At 41.7% G+C, this 16,846-nt stretch overlaps 1 protein-coding gene across 4 annotated transcripts in view; it reads right to left on the reverse strand.

Moving 5' to 3' along the window:
- The window catches only part of tln2b (talin 2b), a 69,246-nt gene that overhangs the window by 10,892 nt on the left and 41,508 nt on the right, over nt 1-16,846 (reverse strand). For all 4 annotated transcript variants that reach the window (XM_026365027.1, XM_026365025.1, XM_026365026.1 and 1 more), the window contains 27 exons: nt 16,309-16,603; nt 14,943-15,109; nt 14,007-14,135; nt 12,849-12,962; nt 12,562-12,675; nt 12,333-12,467; nt 11,988-12,116; nt 11,789-11,891; nt 10,566-10,774; nt 10,032-10,151; nt 9,734-9,931; nt 9,055-9,194; nt 8,431-8,524; nt 7,947-8,036; nt 7,705-7,827; nt 7,216-7,359; nt 6,859-7,044; nt 6,599-6,739; nt 5,710-5,891; nt 4,923-5,055; nt 4,712-4,813; nt 4,416-4,586; nt 3,972-4,118; nt 2,493-2,594; nt 2,228-2,347; nt 1,409-1,555; nt 222-388 (listed from right to left, as the gene is read on the reverse strand). In XM_026365027.1, the coding sequence (XP_026220812.1) occupies nt 222-388; nt 1,409-1,555; nt 2,228-2,347; nt 2,493-2,594; nt 3,972-4,118; nt 4,416-4,586; nt 4,712-4,813; nt 4,923-5,055; nt 5,710-5,891; nt 6,599-6,739; nt 6,859-7,044; nt 7,216-7,359; nt 7,705-7,827; nt 7,947-8,036; nt 8,431-8,524; nt 9,055-9,194; nt 9,734-9,931; nt 10,032-10,151; nt 10,566-10,774; nt 11,789-11,891; nt 11,988-12,116; nt 12,333-12,467; nt 12,562-12,675; nt 12,849-12,962; nt 14,007-14,135; nt 14,943-15,109; nt 16,309-16,603 (3,902 nt within the window). The remainder of the gene's footprint in view (nt 1-221; nt 389-1,408; nt 1,556-2,227; nt 2,348-2,492; nt 2,595-3,971; nt 4,119-4,415; nt 4,587-4,711; nt 4,814-4,922; nt 5,056-5,709; nt 5,892-6,598; nt 6,740-6,858; nt 7,045-7,215; nt 7,360-7,704; nt 7,828-7,946; nt 8,037-8,430; nt 8,525-9,054; nt 9,195-9,733; nt 9,932-10,031; nt 10,152-10,565; nt 10,775-11,788; nt 11,892-11,987; nt 12,117-12,332; nt 12,468-12,561; nt 12,676-12,848; nt 12,963-14,006; nt 14,136-14,942; nt 15,110-16,308; nt 16,604-16,846) is intronic.

Below are 16,846 nucleotides of genomic sequence, written 5' to 3' on the forward strand. Positions count from 1 at the left end.
TTTTTCAATTTACCTTCATTATGTAAAATGCATCTCAGTTTTGAGCTTGGTTGGCAAACTGCACTTCGACTAAGTGAGTCATAAAATGAAAAATGAAGCTCTGGTGTTGCCGTGTAAAAACCTACCAACTAAAATCTTTAACAATCTTGTTGTGATTAAAGGCGTCCATTTAACACAATGCTCTGCTTGTTTTGTTTTTTTTAATGGCAAGGTCACCATACCTGTGGTCAGCAAACGACTCTTCATTCTCAGGGTTCAGTGTTCCAGCTGAGGCAAACATGATGGTTGTGTCCAGGTCAGCAATGATGCCAGAAACAGCGCTGGCTGCTGTGATACAGGCCTGGGTGCCTTTGTTCCCCGCCTGCAGTGCTGACAGTACCAAGGACACCTAGAACATGTGAAGCATTACATATTCTGTATATTAGATATACAGAGACGTCCTTCAAACATGCAATTTCAAAGTGTAAATACTGCTACAAAATAAGCCCAACTTCTGTATGCATTACACATGTTTAATGACTAAAATGCGTTTTTCTCCTCTTCAGGATGTTAGAGGAGCCTTTAAGAACCAGGCAAGTGAGATCACAAAAGTTAAGGGTGAAACATCTGGACAAGCTGGTTTAAAGGGAGAAGCTGGGGGTTAGAGAAAAGTGCAGGGATATCCCTGCAGTAAATCAGACTCTGCTGCACAATCACAATAAGTCAACGAGCCTGACACTGCAAATCACACAACTCGCTTCATGCCTGTGGCAAGGTACATTTCAAAAAGGCATAAGCTTCACATATCAGCAATCACAATCAGCAGAGAGAGAGTCTACAAATTATTCAGGTCTGATATGAGCTCGGAATCAAATCATAGACACAGCATGGAGAGAAATTCTAATGTGTGAGCAGCACTGGTTAGCTGTTGTCAGAGTCACAGCAGGAAGACATTAGTATTATTACTGTACTAAGAGCAGAGTGTGAATGTGGTCAGGAGAGCATGCTCTAATGACCTGCATGAGTGGTACAATAATACAGTAAAGTACCATTTATTACCAGCTAGAATAGCAGACATCAAACCTATATGACTCTGTCTACAATAGTTCAGTGATTAAAATAAAGGCACACTATAAACAGTTATTTACACCTAAACTGCTTCTAATTTTGCAGTTGCCTCCATTCACTCATATGGCTCCATCACTCTTTATATAAATATGGATTTATACAGGGAAAGTACTATGAAATGCATGAAATATATTTTCATAAAAATGCTAATGCTGAGTTGATGCTGCCTCCCAACTTCAAACAGCAGAGATTGCAAATTATGACAGCAAAAATAGACTTCCTTTGAAAAATCAATATGTATAAAACGCTTCCTTCTGCAAGAGTTAAAGATGCTGTAGCAGTTGCGGCCCACATATCCTACCTTCTCCGTGACTGTGCGGGCACATTCGATGAGCTCCCTCTTGGAGAAGCTGTCAGTGGGGCTGAGCTGCAGGGCTCCAGCCTTCTGGACCAGGTAGATGCAGCCATGGCCCAGCTCTTGCACCCTTGTCTTGATCTGGAAACCAATCTAAAAGCACAACCAGGTATCAACTTATACTGCGTCCAGGTTTCTCGTTTCTGTCTCGACAAAATGAGAACCATGTCCTAAACCGGCATGTCTCTTCTCCAGCAGGTGGATGAAAAAACGATTTCAAGCACCCTCAGACAGCGAATGCGTGCAGTACACCTTTAATTTCCAGACTGAGATTCATGGGTGGGTGGTACTTCATTATAAGCATCAATATAGGCTTTTAGACTTTTAGAGGTACAATGTCGCCATGGTAACCAGCTGGGCTTCCAGCAGCCTGCTATATACAAGATATTGATAAGAGCTGTGTGTTTATTAGTGCAATGGTTCCACACATTGCTGTCATCTGGACTACACAGAAAAGCTTTGAGAAAAGACCGTGTAGGTGCTGAGAGTGTCGGCTCCTACAGGGGTGTTTCTGTTTGATGTAAAACCTTTGGGAGCTGCCTTGAGGAAGGGGCATCATATCAAAGAAGAACACACATCTGCTCTGACCAATGTGAGAGTGAATATATGTGAAAGCATTGGTGTTAAATGCAAACCTAAGCTGCTATTTCAGTCTGACATTTTAGGGGCACAATAGTAAGGAGATGTGGTGTTAAATTTTTCATAGAGCACGAGCATGTAATTCTTCCCCATATTATCCAGAAGACAGAGAGCTTGGCTTCTCACCTCCTCTGGCTCCGCTGTAGCTGCAGCAAGACGACCTTGGTGTGCTAGCTGCCCATAGTCCACTGTCACCTGAGAGGCAAGGCCGCCTAGCTCTTCGGGGCAGGTTACCGACTTAGTCATCTGATGTCAGAGACAACATACATCACCACTAGAAAGCAGGTCGTTGTTTTTCTAGCCCTACTGACAAATATTGTCACTGCAGATTAGAAATGCAGTGGGATGCACACAGGCAGGCATGGATATCCAATTGCATTAGTGCACTTACCATCTCCTGTGCAGTAATGGCGATGGCCTTGGAGAACTTTACCATGGTAGTCTGGTAGTCCACAAAAGAACCCTCTGGTTCAGGGGGGGTTCCTTCATCCAGCTGTAAAAATGAAATTTGATGAAATAATTTTAGTTTTTAGGTACAGTTTGTAGATCTTTACTTTAGAGTGGTGCTACTTTACAAGAAGAAATATCATAAAAGGTTTTAATTAATTATTTTATTAATTGTTGTGAGGGTGTTATTTAATTATAGTTCCACCAGTTTAGTAAAATTTTAGCATGAAGTTATTATTAATTTTTCTTTCTACAATTCATTTCTAACTATAGATCAGCTGTATTTTTCAAAATGCTTTTTGTTGTTATGTGATGAGGAAAACAACAACAACAACAACAACAAAACCCAGATATATCAATACTGTTTTTTAAACTCTCCTTTTTGCACATTTTATTGTGTTGTGAATGTAATTTGACACCAAACAACCTAAACTGACAAACTAAAAACAAGTTTTTAGAAATATTTGCCAAGTAACAAAAATCTTAACCCTTAAATTACAGAAGTATTCAGAACCTTTACTGGCAGCAATGAGTGTTTCAAATGTCTTCTTTGATAAATTTCTACAATTTCTGCAAAGCACTTGTGAAACTCACTTGATCACCTCCCTGACAAAGGCCCTTCATGTCCAACTCCAGGAAGATTTCTGGTAGTTTCATTTTAAGACTATTGAGGCCACTGTGCTCCTGAAACCACTCAGGGCAATAGAAATAGTGTCAGACCCATAGTTTTATTGTGGATGTCTAATAAGAATCACACAACTTTTAGACACATCAAGAAAAATTTTAAATAGTTTTAAATAGTTTTGGAGTTGTAATACATTTGCACGTATTTCTAAAAACATGCTTTAACTTTGTTATGAAAGGGCATTGAGTGCAGGCTGCTGGGCAACAGTTGCAGTTACCCATTTAAAATTAAATAAGGCAATACTGTGTGAAATAGGTCTGAATACAGTCTGAAGGCACAGTAATTTCTTAACAATTAAAAAGCCATTAGTGAGAACATATCAACCTTTTTTATGTATGCATTATTCCAAAGTGGTTCCACTTTATGTAATCTAATGGAGTTTTGATGGTGGCTGTTATTCTATGCTATTCTATGAGGAAAAAAGACATAAGGAGAAAACATAGAGGTAAAAAAGAAAATCTGATCCGACTGCATGTGCAATTTATCCTTAATTATTAACAACACTGTCAACACACAGATATGTCCCCCAGCAGGCTGAGTGACGTAACATCGCTAGTAGCTATGGATTTAAAACGTGTCATCTGTTGGCCTAATTGGAGTGACGCTTAGCACACCCACTGGAGAATTCATCTTATAGGGAAAGTTCGTTTTGTCATTGTGTCCACCTGAAATCAATGTCAAGTGCAGAGTTTACGATGGTACTGCACATAAATTCTCTATGAAAACACTCGTACTTACCCTCCCCATGGACTCAGCAATGGATTCCACCATGCCCCCGACCATGCCGCCTTCACTGGCTGCCTCATTCAAAGTCACCATGATGTCGTCAACTGCCTCCTTCATCAGCTGGGCTGCTTCAGATATGGCATCATGGGTGTGTGACGCCTGAGGACACAGTCAGCTGATTAGTGTTTTTGTCACACTGTCTTGGTCTAGCCAGAAGGAAATTTATCAGCTTGACAACAGATCCAGTGTCCCTACAGCTGCTAAGTACACAGTGTGTCACTAAAGGACACTTCACCAGGCTGGAGTCTTGCTGCTATCAGAAATTATCACTTTATTTTGTAAACATTCAAAGTCAAGTGAAAAGGCTTAGGTGAAATACAAGAGGGAGACTACCATAGATCTCACTTGAAACAGTAACAATTGCATTTTATCAGAATGCCATAAACAGCTTAGCACCTTTGGATTTCCCCCGCCTTCCTTGGCAGCATAGAGCATCTGTAGGGCAGATTCAGACAAGGTCTTGGTCTGATCCAGAATTGTCATCTGTTGCTGGTGGTCCTGGAACTTTGAGGCAAGGCCCACAGACGCCACGATGAGCGGATCAAAGTAACTAGCCAGCTGGGTCACCTGGAAGAACAAGTTAAAAAGAGCTGTCTGAGGAAGCATTGGTTCACAAGATAAAAAACATACAGCGAGTTTTTTTCTCTCTCTAAACCCAGAGGGGATCAAGGGATATATGATTAGACCAGCACCTTGTGTCCCAGTTGGGCAGCTTCGCCTCGGGCTGTGGTGGAGACAGGATCAATCAGATGCCCTATCTCCTGCACAGAGGATGTCAACTGCTCCTGAAGTGCCTAGTGAGTTACAATGGTAGAGAATTACGGTATAAGTCACAATAGATAGACTACAGATCCCATTAAGTTCTCCCAGACAAGATAGAGCTGGTAGGGTACTTGAACTCACTTCCATAGAGATATCATCTCTGCAGGGCAGGGTCTGCCCAACCGCAGCTAGTGAAGCTTGCTCAATGTCACGGATACACTTATTGATATTATCAATGGAGCAATCACACTCTCTCTGTCCCGGCGCCTTGTCCCTGTCATGAGAAAAATGAAAGAATAAGGAAAAATGCTAGGGAATATACTAAATACATTATAAATATATGTTATTGAGTTGATGGAGGATGACTAATTGTTGGGCAGGAATAGTCACTTTCTGGTCTAGTCATCACAATGCAGCTAAATTATAACCCCGGCTAATTAGCTGCTGGATTTACCTTCATCTCTAGTCAAAAGTGTGGTTTTAATCTTCTCATCTACCTCATGGCAACACAGTGAAAGTAAGCACTTCCCAAAATGCTGAGCTAATTCTTCAAAAATACTGCCAGTCGTGGTTAAATCCTAGCCTTAACTGCTGTGAAAATAGTGTATACATGTGATCGGAGGATGATGATGAAATTAGAAGGGGGTGGGGAACTACATTTGGTGAAATGTGTTTCAGATCCACCGTAGCACGTCTTATCATCTCATCAGCGTTCTATAGTTTTCACTAATCTATTGTAAGGCAGCAGGAATCGCAGCAGCAATAAACTAATGTATCAATTTATTGCTTAGCTGAACAGATATCACAGAATAAGCCCTCTGGTTTCAGAAACAATTCTCTCCTCAAACTGTGAGAAAGCCTTCATAAGGCTTTGATTCAGGATAATCCTGAAGAGACAGATACGGTCATGGGTGGTATTAATACAAACCTAATGGAGGTGATAAGGCTCTTGATTGAGTCAGAAACTGTCCTGGAGTGGCCAGCTAGTATGGACCAGGTAGGAGGATCTTTGGGATTGAGGACCAGTGAGCGGGCCGTTTCTAAAAGGTAAGTGGAGCTGTCGAGCATGGAGCGAGCTGAGCGCACAATTGGTTCCTGTGCTGCTGAGCCCTGTGGAAATGAAAAGATTGGTGCAGGTGAAACAACAGGAAACTGCTCAACAGCGAAGAACACACACTGGTATGAGTTGTTAAAATTCCTTGACTACCTTGGAGAGATCAAAGGTACAATCAAAGGGAGCGATAAGATTAGAAAGGCAGCTTTACACAGATGCAGGACGAAACACCTTCAGTCTTTATGAGCCGAGCCAAAACCTCCCTCGACAATTAGATTAACAAGCTGAAGATTAGAGCAGCTGTGCTGAGAGAAAGTGCAGTTAAACACTGCCCTCCACCAGATTACAGCTATAAAGCTTTTAGAGGACTGTGAGAGAACTGTTCCGCTCGCACAGAAAAATAAAAAATCCACCTTTTTCCTTGAGATTTTCGTTGACATAAAAGAAATACAGGAAGAATGGACCTCAATCCAATTCGCACCACTCTGTAGTAACCTTTCTGTGTTGCCTCATGTAACCGTGCCTGTTTCAATTGGATTGAGTGCACAAGTCACAAACATTCATTAAATCTCACTGATGAGTAGCTTCAAGATCCTCTGTAGGGTGAGTGGAAAAAAATTACAAATTGGATGTTTCTGAGAACAGAGGACCTCATAAAAGACTGCTATTCATTTTCATTTAGTTAAGTGATTAGCAACCATGGAAAAAAAATAACAAGACTGTTCTAACGTGAGCACTAGAACCATGCTTAAAAATTGAATACCTCATTACTGATCTGCGCTGGGATGCTCGCAAACTCAGGGTTGTTAGCAAAGGTTGACAGGTTTTCCACAGCTTCAAGGAGTGGGGTCGTAGCAACACGGCACCTGTTCCTGTTCTCCTCAGAAAAATCCCCATCCAAGGCCTGAAACAAGAAAATATCATAAGAATACTCCAGTTCTGCTGTTCATCTAAAAGGAACTGACCTGTACACACATCAGAAGCTTCTCACTTGACGAAATAAAAAAGAAATGAACACTCAACGTTTTGTTCAGTTGGGGAGTTGACCTTGATGGTCTTAACGAGGTTGGCTGTTGTGTTGGCCACCTCTTTGGCTGACTGGACAAACTGTCTCCTGGCCACGGGGTTGGAGGTTTTAGAGGAAGCCATGCGGCAGGCGTTACACAGAGCTGAGGTATGCTTGGCTACAATTGTTGCTGCAGACAAGACCTAACAAACAAATAAACACCATCAAACAAGAAGCAGACTTGTATCAAATAAGGTGTGAAGAGTAAATTATTTACAATATTCAGGTTGATTTTAGGTTTATTCAAACTTAATGAGGCATTTTATGCAAGACACACACGGTTCAGTCCTGCAGCCCCAGATGGACCTCTTTACCTGTGAGGGACTACTGGCTGGGTCCACTAAGTTCTGACAGGCCATCTGTATAGCCTGGTGAGCCCTTGCAAACTGGATGGGATCCACCAGCCCATCATGACCTGACTGACTGTTGGGATCAGAGACACCTACAAGATAAGATGCCTGCAGGAGACATAGAAAGAAGAAACAAACAGGAAAATAAAAACACACTTAAATACTGTCCTGTATATATGTCACATGATAGAGGAGCTCTCTAACATAAGATAAGCAGAGGGAACGGCGAATCTGTCAAAGCTTTTTCCAGGCAAAGCAACTGAATCTTGTATCGAGATGAGGATGTTATTTTATAGCTTTAGTGATGCAGCTCTATAAATCCTCCAATGTAATCTGGCTCACCCTGTCAGATTACCACCAAAGTGCACTGCTACCATAAAAAGCCTGTTTATGAAAGGTTTCCACCTTCTCAAGATGTTCCAACATCTTTTCTTGTATTTATGTTGCTGTCACCTGTCCTGCAGCTTCCGTCAGCCCACAAAGAGCTTTGGATGCCACGCCCACGCTCTCCCCGAAGGCGACCACATCACCTGTCTTACAGTGCTGAGAAATGCCTGCCATCGCCTCTCCTAGAACCTGAGGCGTGTGGAAATGGAGAAAACGTGTAAAAATTAGAGAGCTTTAGCTGCCTGCTATGTAATACATCTCTGACAGTTCAACTATAGAGTACATGCAATTGTTTTGAAAACCTGTACCTTTGAGTTCTCCATCACACTCTCAATGCAGTCAAAGTAGGAGAGCTCGTTGACAGGCTCGCTGGGATTATCTAGGAGCCCTCTGACAGCCTGTATACAAAAACACATGATGCTAAATTTAACTACAATGGATACACTGCTGAACATTTCTGCTCTGATGCCCCTACACGTTCATCAGCTATTTCATTTAAAGTTGAAAAAGGGAACACTATATATGTAAATCACGCTGAGTAGATGCTACCATGATAAATAATGATAACCGTGTTTTTTTATGAGCACAGCGTTATTGTCATTTTCAGTTCTGAGTATAAGTGAATGTAGTTATAATTTGTTAAACCACTGTAGTTAGTGTATTTCTAAGTCTAGTGTCCAGGTACAGTGACTTGATGGGGATAGTATACAGTACAGGAATACACAGGCAACAGAAAACAGGCCTTAGGCAAAGAAAATCTGTGTGTAGTACAGTGTACATGAGGGTGGCTACCTCCAACTCCCTCAAGGCATTGTCACACTCCTTTTGTCCTGCTGCTTGCTGCGTACAGAGTGTGATCAGCTGGTTAATACTCTCTGTCACTGCCCTGCAACACACAGGAAGCCACACAGGTCTTTTAGTTTTCACTGCATGCACACATAGCCTGGATTCACTCCACACACGCTTTTAGCCTCTCTGTTCAAACATGGCACTGCTGGTCTCTCGCTGCAAAAGGCTAACATAGCACACAGGAGTGCACGGATTGTCTTGAGTTTGTGTTCAGCCTTGCTGAGCACAGACGAGCACTAGCCAAGGATTCCATCATTCTAATTAGACAGAAAGAAGTCAGTCAGGCCCAAAGCACCGTGGGACCAGCTGCTTGGCTTCTCTCCACTAGGGGGAAGATGCACACTCCCTCTAGCAGTCAGACGCAGCTTAGGATTGGCACATAGACACAGCAGGGAGATGTTTTGTATTTAAGCATATCATCTAAATATTTGCTGTAGGCTTAAATATGCACCAGGTTTCACATTGAGGATAACATGATTTAGTTCAGCACATACTGTATGATATTTATCAAATACAAATGATGAGATTATCAGATACAGATCAGGTATTATCTCTATCTTATCACACCTTGCTGCCACAGCTAGAAGATTCTTAGCATTGGCTGCACTTGGATCCACAGACAGAGACTTGGCAGCCAGCAGCAGTTTACTGGATGCCATTGAGATGTTCTTCAGATTACCAATGACTTGGATCTGGTCCTCCTTGCTCTGCATAGGTTGGGAAAAAGAAAAAATGAAGGTGATTTTTACAGTGGATTCAGGGTTATGTTAAATATAGTGAAGCATACACACAGAACTTACTTACCTAAACCTAAAAAGTATTGTAAAAATATATTTAATGTCCCAACCACCTGCCACCTCTCTCCTCACTCGGCAGGCCTCTGTGAGGCTGATTAAAGCTCCAGTGTCATGCTACATCAACTCCAATCCCAGACGATCTTTTCAAATTAATGAGCAAAATAGCCAGAACATGAACATCATAAGATCTCATTACATCTAAGTGTGTTTATTGCTCTTGGGGACAATCATGCACCTAATTAGATGAAAAGGTCTAATTAACAAATGACTTAAATAGCTTTGGTACTAAAGTGACACAAATATATATGAGGTCGAAGGCTCTTTTCAAGGTTTTTACATCCATCAAAGCGTTTGACCCCTCCTCTCCATGTCTAAAATACTGGAGGCAGTGGATTAACATCTTACTGCTTTAGTGGAATGTGGATGGGTTGTATGATCACGAAACCTACTTGGGTGTGTCCTGCCATCTCAATGCCAGCATCCAGGAACTCATCAAAGTCTTGGCTGAACTTCCCTGAGGCCGCAGCCAGCTGGCTGCTTGTTCCACGAGAGGAGTGGACGACCTCGCCTGCAGAGTGGTTGAGTTCAGCTGCTGTGTGGTTCAAATCAGTCTGAGCCTCCTGAAATGTCTTATTGCAGGGAGGGAGCTTCAAAGACAAGAGACACATTAATCCTGCCGTACCGTTTTGTGTCAGTGCACACACACCAAATGTCAAAAAATCAAGTAAAACCTTGAGCAGGACTCACAATGTCCACCAGCAGCTTCTTGCTGGCTTCTCCAATGCTCCTGAGAGCCATGTCAACATCCTTCTGGCCTGGCAGGCAATTCACACAATTATTCAGGGAGTGTGACACTGCCTTGGCCACCTGAAATAGGCACAATGCTCTGTCATCAGACTGCCATTAGTCATTCTAACAATGTGCTATACAATGAGCACCAGAGCAAAACCATAAGAGGAAAAACATCTCAAACGCAAATTGGGCTCGTAGCGGTGCACAGCAATCCGTGTCACTAATTTATGCTGCTGTCACAGATATACGCCAAACAATATATTTATCCCCTGAAGGGCTTCAGGAGAATGAGCAGTTTTACTCCGAGAGAGTGAAACCCGAGAGGGGACAGAGCAGAGAGAAAATAGCAACGCTTAAAGGGGATGATTGTTGGAAAAAAAAAAAATGTTTACAAATCAGCGGAGAAGGGAGAGGGGCCCGAGAGGAACAATATGATTTCTACACCAATGTCAATGCCTCTGGGGTATATATTAGAGAGAGCTAGGCTACCTGTGCCAGTCTCTGCTGACTCTCAGCATCTCCTGGATGGACTAGGGCCTGATGGGCTTCATGGATCAGCATGGCAGAGCCCTCCATAACACAGTGAGCAGAGTCCAGCATTGCAGCTGCAGCTTGTGGCTCCTTGGTGCTGGCTGCCACACCTCTAGCTGCTTGGGCTAATGTCCTTAATGCCTGTGCTGTTTCTCGGGCAGCCACACCTGTGAATAGCCAGCCACACATTGAAGTGTGAATAATTTCAAATAATGAGAAAATCAGCAACTCAAAATATATCAGTATAATGTTGGTACCAGTAAATACAATCATTTGAAGATACAGCCTGACCATTCCATGCATACTATAAACAATCTATTACAGTGTCTATGGATATGCAACATGTGTACTAGCCCAGACACAGAGGACATGTATTTCTCCTGGGCAGCAGAATTTAAAACAGTGAGACTAAGTAAGTTCCTGCAGAAATTAAAACTGACATTTTACTGAACACATTAATCTCATTAAGCTTGCTTCGCAGCAGTCTGCTTAAGAAATACAAATTGAGAGGTATGTGTATTTCCTGTCCTTATTATAACTTTAATAGCATGTGCAAATCACATAGCAGTGGCTAGTAGAACGACAATAAGAACAAACTGTGACACTTAAAAAGCCCTTGTTGTTTAAATAAAATTGTTAATCTAATAAATATGGCCCCACATGGGAGGTGCCCTTAACTTATCATACACAGAGCTGAGAAGAAAAGCAGCAAATTGCATCAAATTGCATTAACCAGCCAAGTGGAGCCATTTGCTGATGGAATGTTAAATCTAGTGAAAATAAGATTAATGAGTAGCGAGCAGTACCCTGGGCCACAGCATGAAGTGCTGCCTGGGAGCATTCATTGTTAGAAATGCTATTCTCTATCTGTCTTCATCTATCCTCCCCTGAGATCTTCAATTGAGCCAGAATTGATGGCAGAACAGCAAAGCCACGCTGGATCCAAAGGGTTTAGTTTGAAGCAAAAGTGATAGCACAAAGGATGCATAATTTTCTTTGGCTCATCCCAACAGTAACAGCAGCCACATTTTTATTTCTTCAGTGCTAAAATACAGTCAGCAAACTGCTGTATACTGTATATATTGAGTATATCTTTCCAATCCTGCAATATAAATTATTTAGACACAATTGTTTAATTATAGCCTAGTTGTGCTTCTTTGTGTAGAATAAACTTTTCTTACCTGTGTAGTGTTCGTTGCCTTGTGCAGCACATGTCAGCAGCTGGGCCATGGAAGAGCCCACAGTCTTGGATGTGCTTCCCAAATCCTGAGCACACTTCTCCAGCTGCATGAGCAACAGAAATACATCAATTATTGTTATAGTTACAATCCCTGTTAATAGTTATATTTCACAGAACATGGTGCTATGTGCTGTACTAACTGTTTCTCCAGGAAGAGGTTTGAGTTGGCCTTCAATAACTGACATCTTGGCATCCTGAAGTTCACTCTTGAGCGTCTGAACTGTTTTGAGGGCTGAGTCAATCTCCAGAGGACCACATGCTTCATGGGCCTTCAAACAACACACACAGAAATGTAACTCACGATCATGCAGCCGTTATGCAGGATGCAATCCTATCCTGGTATCTCTAAATGGGATCAAAGTAAAACTAAGCTGACTAAGTGGAGCCTTAATCAAACAATATCTCACGACATATTTCCCGCCTTGGTGAGATGAATCCTACTATCTCTATCTCTATCTATATCTAAAAATATTAAGTATAGGTACCTTCTGGGTGGCAGTCCTGAGCTCTGCCAGGCAGGTAGCCAAGTTTTTTGCACACTGGCCCAATTGCATAGCAGCAGCCTGGTCAGCCACTGTTGGAACTGCTGACTTTGCAGATGTCACCATCTTACTTCCAGGCTAAGAGATGGTAAAAGAAAAACAACAATATTCATTTTGTTTACTAGTTTTTGTGTGTATCTGATGATATAGCTTCATAAGCGCTGACACTTACCTGTAAGAAGTTCTGACTGGCCATGATGAGGACAAGCTGGGCACCCAGCTCCTCAGGCTGAGCCTGGCTGCTTCTCATGCCCTGCACCAACTGGGGAATGCTGTCTGCTACTGCCTGCATTTAAACATTACAATATTGCACGGCATCTATATTATCATGTTTGAAAGAGAAACTTGTAGCATAGAGTTTCAAAACATACATATTTTAGTATTTCAGTACATTATTTGACATTATTATTAACAACAAAAGCTAAAAAAACATGCATGGAGAACAGTAGATGATTGTACCTTGCAGCTGTGAACGAGCTGTTGGTGTGAGACGGTATTTTTGTTGGAAGCAGCGGCATTTTGGGCAGCTGCAATAGTCTGAGTAGCAGCGGCCGCTGCCTGCTTTGCAGCTATCTGTACAGCAGATACAAAAGAAAATAGTTTGGGCTAAAGTAAGAGTAACAGTTACCTGTCCAAGAGTAACATTCACTTTTGTTCTTTGTATTACGTGATCATGTCCTCAGATGGAACTGTTGTAGTGTACTAGAGAGGTGTAATAAATCAAAAAGTTTGGTAAGAAGATAAACTGGATGGGATTACACTGAATTACACAGAATTATTTTCTCTTTTCCTATTTTTCTAAACTAAGCACTAAAAATGTAATGTTTAGTTGTAGAAGTGAGGACAGTGGTACCATCATTACCTTTTGAGACATGAGGAGGCAAGGATGAAAAAAAAAGCATGAGTGGCATTTTATACCTATATTCTCTCTCTATATTTTAATAATCTATACCAAATATTAGATTGACTTTTAAATAAAAGCATGTGTTATATCTCCCAAGCAACTGAATGGCAGCATGTCCGGTAAGATTAAAGGGGTCTCAAAGGGCCAAAACATGTCTTAGTAATTGCTACATGCACACCTACAGATTCATGACACCACGTTATTGACTGGCCCCCACACTTATTTGATGGAGGCGACCATTAGCACCATTACTGTGACCGTCTGATGCAAAAAGGCGTACTGAGATATATGTCTGATAGCAGGCTGATTCCAGCCTTGGGGAATGCATAGTTTATGTGCCTGGGAAATTGAACATTGGGCGCTCTGGAGCAGAGAGGGGCTAGTCATTAGAGGCAAACTGATACCAAGGGCTAAACACAGATCTTTACACTCTGATAGTTCATTCACAGTACTAATGGGATTTATAGTTAACTGCCAGGGGAAAGAGAAATAACACGGACAAATATACTAAATGGGCCATATTTGTACAAATGATTGCTGAGGTATTTGATTTCTTGTATCCTGGCATGTGATGTCATTTGAATAATGTCTAAAATCTGTATTTTTTCTGCAGCATTTCTACTATGTATAAAGAGACACAAAAAGGAAGACGACGTTTTGGTCGAGGTCATACAACACAAGGACAAGAACGTATGTTAACTCCTATCACTCACCTCCAGCCTGTTGACCAGTTTTTTCTTTATTGCATTCTGAGCTGCAGCATTAGTGGCAACGCGAAGCCCCTCAGCTGCCTCTCTGAGCCTCTGCTGCTGGTCCTCATTCTCTGGGTAGGCAGCCGCCCCCTGAGGGCACATAGGCAGAAAAAATCTCACATTCAGGCACAAAAATGCAGATGAGCTCACAGAGACACACATGACCATGACACACACACACACACATATAGGATATAACAATAGCTACGTAGCAAACCTCAGCAACAATTGTTTAACAACTCTGGTTATACAGGTTGTGCAATAGATGCGAACAAGCATTTAGCTCTGTCTGCTTTCTGACAGTTTCCAAGGAAACCGTCAGTGCGAGATTCCCACTTTCTTTTTGATAAAGGCAATGATGTGGTGATTAATGTGCCACAGATCAAAAACACCTAACAAGCCATAAGCAGTGTTTCACTTGCTTGGGTATTTCACACTGATAATATCCTGCTCAACTATTCCAGGGGCTTATTAAGAACCACTGATGCTGCACCCTTTAATTTCAGATCTGAAACGATGCTGGTAGCTAGTGCATACAGTAATGCCAAAATGTGTATTCTATCCAATGAAAATGATTCAGTTCAGTTCATCTTTTAACACTGTAATTAACGTGACATTATGTAACAGAGCAGTGCTGATAGAAAAATAGAAAACACATTCAAATGTGACTAAAATGCACAAGGGTTGTGGACCGCACAAAATAGCTTGTTTCAATAGGGTTGAATTAAAGAAAAAACTCCATGAATTTGTGGTGAATAACAAATGAAAAAACATAAAAGTAATAAGATATTCACAGAAAATAAAAAGAAGCTAATAAGCATTTTTGTTTGTTAGTTACATATTCAAGTAAATACATGTTCACTTACACTGTGAGAGTAAATCTGTAAACACTCTCACCTTAGCAGCCTCCACCATGCGAGCTGTGGCATCAGCCAGGAGTTTGGCTGCAGCCAGCAGTTTCTTGGAGTTGTCAACGTCAACCTCTGCCTCTGCATCGGATCTCATGGCATTGACCAAGTCAGAGGTAGCCTGGGCTAACACTCTTGCCTGACGCACCATTTCCCCTGTTCACACATGCAGACATAAGCACATAAAGGCACACGCTCCACACCCTGCAACAGCAGCACAAATCCATACCACTTCAGTGTGTGCTGCAAAGCTGGTTTGCTTATGTTTTCCAATGAGGACTGACAGTTTGTTGTGCAGATTGCTATTTGTGTAATGTATAATCTAGATATTGACAGTCACCATCCCTTTAACCATCATGTATTACTAGATATTCAGTCGAGAAGCTGTAGAAATACTGCTAATCCAGACCTAAATACCTTAAAAATGAAGATATGTAGTTCCATTTAATTCTAGATTCCTGTAATAATAACCCAAAGCAGTCTGGAAACATTGCCAACAATGGCCTAATATTAAAGGTATAATTATTTCAGTAGAGACGGTACGATAGAAAGTCTGGCAGCTCACATTGTCATCATAACACCCACCCTACCGCTATATCTGTAGGACAATTCTCTAAATATCTGTGTCTTGTTCACTCACATTTTTGTTTTCACCTCCATGTACTCTATAGCTGAAGGTTTCTAGTGAGTCATCCTCTCTCACACAAATGAAAGTCATCAGAATATATGTATCATTTCCCTGCACACCTGCTATAAAAAGCTGTAGTTCCCAAACACCCACCTACTGCTGGAAATAACTCACCCAGAGAGGTCTATGAAAGACAAGATATTCAGGTGCTTTACAACCTACAGTACATCCAGTGCCCTTGGAAAACCACCAATACTCTGTAGAATCTGTACTATGAACTTTTTTTCCCTTCCGTATTTTAAGACAAAATCTGTCCTTTCAAAGAACTGCCCAGGTCATGTGTTTCCTTTTATGTTTCAAAGCCTCCCTGATGCTGATTGGGACCAGATTTCGAGCTCTGTAGTGGTTTTGGATGACATGTTTCCTACGTCCCCTTGAGAATTGGCCGAGTTTGGAAATTCTTCAGTCTTACCCCTCACAATATAACTGAATAATCTAAATAGCCTATGCTTTGAAAAAGTTTCAACAGATCACTTAACATGGACACATGCACAATATCTTGGGGCCCTCAAGTCTGTAAACAGGTATTTAAAAAAGCCCCTGGTTTTCTACTGAGTAAACAGGTTTGTCTACACTGCAGAGATATTAAACAACTTTAACTCAGTGGATTTTCACTTTACTTCACCCCCAGTATTCTCTATTCTTGATCACTTCTTTTTCTACTCACCAGCATCACCCATGGAGGTGAAAATATTCTCTGTCACATTCATGATTGTGTCCGTGGCCTGGTCGTAACGTCCGATGGGCTCTCCACAGCTGGCGTAGTGACGGACATGCTGCAGCAGGTCGCTGAGGGCCTGGCTCACCACACCAGCTGCTGCCCCGACTTGCTTCAGCAGCTCACCGTCCTCGCTGGCTGAGCGGCAGGCTTTCACGCAGGTTTCCACAGAGCGGTCCACCAGCTTCCCAGCCTCCACAAGCTGCTCCTGACACACTGGGGAGCTGATGGTTGGACTCACCACCTGCACCACACACACAGTAGTTTTTGACAGAAAGTTACACTAAGACTACTTTACATATACTACCATTATATAGACTATATAACAGAGCATAACAGATGAGGTTTTTAACATGAAAAAGGGGAACTGTTATTATTTCTTTCAGATAAAATCTATTTTTTCATGTTAGTCAGATGAGACTGTCTGACTGCTTCAGATAAAAACAAGTAATAGGAATATCTGTTTCATGGATAGAAACGTAAGTTA

The sequence above is a fragment of the Anabas testudineus genome, chromosome 6, assembly GCF_900324465.2.
Source record: "Anabas testudineus chromosome 6, fAnaTes1.2, whole genome shotgun sequence".
Lineage (NCBI taxonomy): Eukaryota > Metazoa > Chordata > Actinopteri > Anabantiformes > Anabantidae > Anabas > Anabas testudineus.